Source organism: Monosiga brevicollis, genomic scaffold, assembly GCF_000002865.3.
Source record: "Monosiga brevicollis MX1 MONBRscaffold_21 genomic scaffold, whole genome shotgun sequence".
NCBI lineage: Eukaryota > Choanoflagellata > Craspedida > Salpingoecidae > Monosiga > Monosiga brevicollis.
The window spans coordinates 303,093-307,770 of NW_001865058.1; the positions used below are offsets into that span (position 1 = coordinate 303,093).

At 56.8% G+C, this 4,678-nt stretch overlaps 1 protein-coding gene across 1 annotated transcript in view; it reads left to right on the forward strand.

Annotated features, from left to right (window-relative positions):
* The window catches only part of MONBRDRAFT_10420 (uncharacterized protein), a gene marked incomplete at both ends in the record, with an annotated part of 15,390 nt that overhangs the window by 2,311 nt on the left and 8,401 nt on the right, over window positions 1–4,678 (forward strand). Inside the window, 2 exons of the mRNA XM_001748120.1 lie at window positions 113–214; window positions 391–4,666. Of these exons, the coding sequence (XP_001748172.1) occupies window positions 113–214; window positions 391–4,666 (4,378 nt within the window). The remainder of the gene's footprint in view (window positions 1–112; window positions 215–390; window positions 4,667–4,678) is intronic.

The window sequence follows — 4,678 nt, forward strand, 5'->3', positions numbered from 1 at the left end:
TCTCTCTCTCTCTCTCTCTCTCTCTTTCTCTCTCTCTCTCTCTCTCTCTTTCTCTCTCTCGCTCACCTGGCTTTTAGCACTAATCTTTCTAATATATGGATTCCATCGACAGCTTGTAGAGGCCCTATTTCAAGCGCATGAGCGCAAGGCTGACCTCATGGCAGAGCTGGAAGAAAGCATCGCCAACTACTACTGCCCCGGCCACCATCACATGGTATGCCTTGTTTGTTCATATGCTCCTCATTGTTTCGTTTGGTTTGTTTGTTCGATTTTTTGTTCGTTTTCTATAAGCCTTGAAGAAAACAATTGGGAGGGAGGGAGCTGAGAACAGACTAATGTGGGAGCTTTGGCATGCCTCACTCCTTTCTTCTTACACCTGGGCTTCTATAGCGGATTGTCAATGAGCCATATTCCACGTTTCGCGAGCAGTTGTCATGGTGCTGCGATCTTTGTGGGTGCTCGGGCCGCGGCTTGGTTGCGCATTGCGAGCCTTGCCAACACGATGTCTGCCTCAGCTGCTTGGAGCGGGAGGAGGATTTCGAGATCAGCGGCCAAGTTAGCATCCGCCTCAAATCGCAGGCAGAACAACGTCCCGAAGAGCATGAGACCTCAAGCCCAGACCAGACCGCCCTGTTGACCCATTTTCTACCAGCCTTTGAAAGTACCTTTGCTCGTCGCTTGGAGGACCTGAAGCCCCTTGAAGAGGTGCAAATCCCTCTTGACGTTTTCAAGCCAATCACCCGAGCAGACTTGCGACGCGCTTGTGACGCCGCAGGCTTTATCGGTGCCATTCGACTTGAGTGTTGTTTGCGACGCCCTGCTGCACACAACGCCTTGCAAGCCTTGGAGAATCAACTATTTCTGGCTAGCTTAGCCGTTTTTCGAGCCTTGGTATTGCCTTCAAAGCAGCAGGTGGCCGGTTTTCCAAAAGCTTTGGCTGTCTTGCGTGATCTGCAAACCGCCTGCGCACAAGAACTTGGCAGTGTACATCTGCTTACCGAAGCTCTCGTCGCAGGCCTCAGCGCGACAGTATATGCTGCCATTCACGATGTGCAAAGCTTTGACACCCGCGCACAGCTGCAACAACAAGCCCTTCAGGCCCTGACTGGAGACGACGCCCCCGGGCCTGGAGCGCGTGGGGCGCGGGTCCGTCAGCATAGCGAACGTGCTTCGTCCCCCTGGCTCGGTCGTTTGGGCACGTTGCTGGGTGGTGCCTGGAGCGCTCCGCCGGCCAATGAGCCAGAGCCCGACAAGCAGCCAGCGCGTCGGGACACAACGATTAGTCCCATCCCTCCACCGGACTTGAGCGTGTCACCACCAGCACCGGTGTTTTGGGAAACTTCACCGCAACTTGGCAGCGACGACCAAGCCCGCAAGCTATGCTTTGCGCTCACATCCTTGCAACAACCTAGCGACTTAATTGTCCTGCAGGATGGCGAAGCTGGCGCCCGCCTCGAGCTCAAAGGCGTGGAGGACTTCAGCAGCCTAGGCTCACTAGATCTGATTATCAACTGCATTTTCCACCCTGGCAGCTCCCCCGCCCTTGCTTCACCCTTGACCTTGCCGTGGCGCCTGCACCGCTGGGAACCTTTTGTACTCCCGCTGCCCGATGTCAAAGCCTTCTCTGTCACGGTGGGCTCGTCGGAAGCGCTACTCCCCTTGGCGGCCGCAACCGTCTGCGTGACGCTGCTGAACTGCCCATCTGGGTATCACCTGGTTACGCAACAGAGCATTGCCAGCCGGTCGCCTAGCCCCTTGCCTGTGGGCTACGTGAGCCAAGCCTTTGCTATCAAAAGCCATACCTACTCCTTGTTTACACTGCGTCTACAACGCAGCAGCGAGTCAGCTGCAATGACTCAGGCCAGGATTGATGAGATTCGCACCGACGGCCGACAACGCCAATATGATTGTGAAAGCCGCAATGAAACTAGCCTTATCCTGGACCGCGATGCTGTGAGCATCTCGTTCACGAGCTTCACGCGAAGCGAAGCAGAGCTGGAGGGATTTGCCATCACTGTATTACCTATTAGCCTGGAGCCTCTGCCAGCCCTAGCTGAGGAGAGTCGCCACCTGCAAGCACAAACTCCCCTGGCCTTTGCGCTTGTTGCGCTCACAGCGAGTGAGCCTAGGCTTCCGGCCCACGTGGGTGCGCTGCCTTCACCTCTGCTGACTGCTTTGATACCGGGCCAGTGCGAGCACTGCCACAGTGAACACAGCGCCACCCGCGTCATGCTGCTTGAAGTGCTTGCGGGTGCCGCTCACCCAATGCTCCAGCAACTGTACACGTTTGTTTTGACGCGGGGATTGCAAGCTCGGAACTTTCATCACTGTACGACCCGCCTCGCGCTCCGCATGGTGTTTGTGTGCGCGTATGTCCTGGGATTGACCTTGGCCGATATGCAACGTGCATTGAACACGCCTCACTGCCTCGAGCGTCGCCAGTTGATCGCATGCGTTGAGACAGCCTTTGCGCTACAACGCCACCTTGTCACGACTGACCCCAGTCTGGATGCCGTGGATGTGCCGATCGATGCCGAGTCAGAGGTGCCCGCTTCGGTGCCGTCGGCTAGTACCTACGCCGCCATTGTGACAGGCAACAGCTCGGCTTCTGCAAACGACGTACAACTGTCGTCTGATTCTCGAAATGCATCAACTCAAGCCAAATTTGCCTCGGCCCAGGCTGAGCCTAAGACACTGGCTGACACCACCCAGCTGCTGCGGGCCATCGTTCAGACCTACTGCCCTTGTCACAACTCTGAGGAGGACAACGAAGACATACACGAAGGAGTGAATGACGCAGTGCCCCAAGCCTCCGCGAGCGTGAACAGAGATGACAACTCGAACGGCTCCTCAAATGGCCGTCCTCCTCCCCTCTTGACTCCAGGCTTTTCTCACATGGAAGCTCGATCTCACAGCGTTCATGGTGATGCTTCGGGAAGCGCAGCTCGTGCTGCCGCCTCCGCTGCCGCCGCCACCGCATCATCGGTGAATCAAAACTTCGATTTGCAGCTCGAAAGTTGCAAAGTCCGGGGAGCAGATACACAAGGCAATGGCAATGCATCAATGCCGGCATCTCCCCGCCGATCCCGAGCTGCACCGCGCGGCCTGGCACCGCCTCGTACATCTTCAACCGTGCTCCCCCGTCAGGAAACCACAGAGTGTCCAGAACGCCCGCCATTGCAGCGCTCGCTGACAGCACCATCCGCTCCGCTCACGGACAAAGCTTGGCGTCGTGTGTTAAAAGGAAAAGGATCACGTGCGCTTGGCCGGCAGTTTGCAGCCACTTACCGTCAACAAGAGGTGTTAACTGCCCTGCTGGAGGCTTGCAAAGGTCGTCTGTCTGGACCTGAGCTTCAAGCACAGCTGGCAGCCCATCGTGCCGCAGTTGTCGACGCTTCGGAACGCATGTCCTTTTTATATACCATGCAAAATGTACTGCACCCAGCACTCTTTCACACGAGCCACCGTGCCGTGTTGGCGATTGAGCAAGCTGAACGCAGCGTGGCTTCAGCATCTCAAGAGGCCATCAGCCCGAGCGGCGCTGCTCTGCCCGACGCAAGCGATGCAGCCATCGTAATGGAGCTGATTAGAGTGGAGATTCAAAATCTGCGCTCCCTAGTTCTTGTGCATGGCAGTGGCACCGTCACCCCTGCCCTCATCGACTACGTCGCCGCTCGCTTAGTAACGATTGGCGCGTGGCTTCGGCGCGTGGACCACCCGCGTCAGCTTTGCACCGTCATGCATGCGCTGCAAGCCCTGCAGACGAAACTTGACCCTCTTCGCTTCACGGAGAGACCCATTATCTTGCTGCGCCGCTGCGTCTTGATTGTGCTTTTGCGCTGTCTGGGTCGTGATAGTGCTGGTACGGGCGGCGAAGTAGTGACCATTGAGTCTCATCGACAAGTTCTTCAAGCTGCGCTAGAAACCCTTGCTGCCCCCGCCCCTCGCACATTTGTGATTGAGGCACTTGTGGCCATTCTGCTTTGTTTGGGTACACCCGCGCGTGGCGCGAACACGGCCGTGGCGCAAGTACTCCGCACGGTTGGACCCAGTCTTTTGGCAAACACAGCGCCGCTTGTTCAGGTGCTAGGCGTACACCTCCTCAATGCTGTGCATGATAGCTCGGGGGCTTGCCTCGACATCTTGTTGGATTACGCTCTTCGACCGTACGTGCTTGTTGGTGTGCCCAATGCACAGGCGCATGCAGCTCAGCTAGCATGTTTGCAAATTCGCCGACGCTTAAGTACTCATGAACACGCTCTCAAGCTCCTGGAACCACGCTTGTTGAGCTGCTTGAGTGAGCTGGAGGCAGTTCAAGCCGCAAATAGCAGCAAGGCAACCCCAAGCACAAACAACTCATCTGACCTAGTCTCGCCCCAGCTACAGCCGACCTTTGTCGGGCATCCTCTTTTGCAACTTGACGCTGGTGTCACCCGCCTTCAAGGTGTATGCAGTTATGGCTCAGCAGAGCGTCAGCTGCAGTGGATTCACTTGACGCTGGGGCCCTGCGCAAGCAATGGCCTCATGACTGCCAGCTGGTCGAGCATGGGCACATTGCCCCTCCCGAACGAGCTTTCGGCCATTACCACAGCGGTCGCAGTCGGCGGCGAAACCCTTTACTTTTACGACGCTCAATGGACTCGACCTACTTTGGCTCTGCGACAAGGTGGTGTTGAAC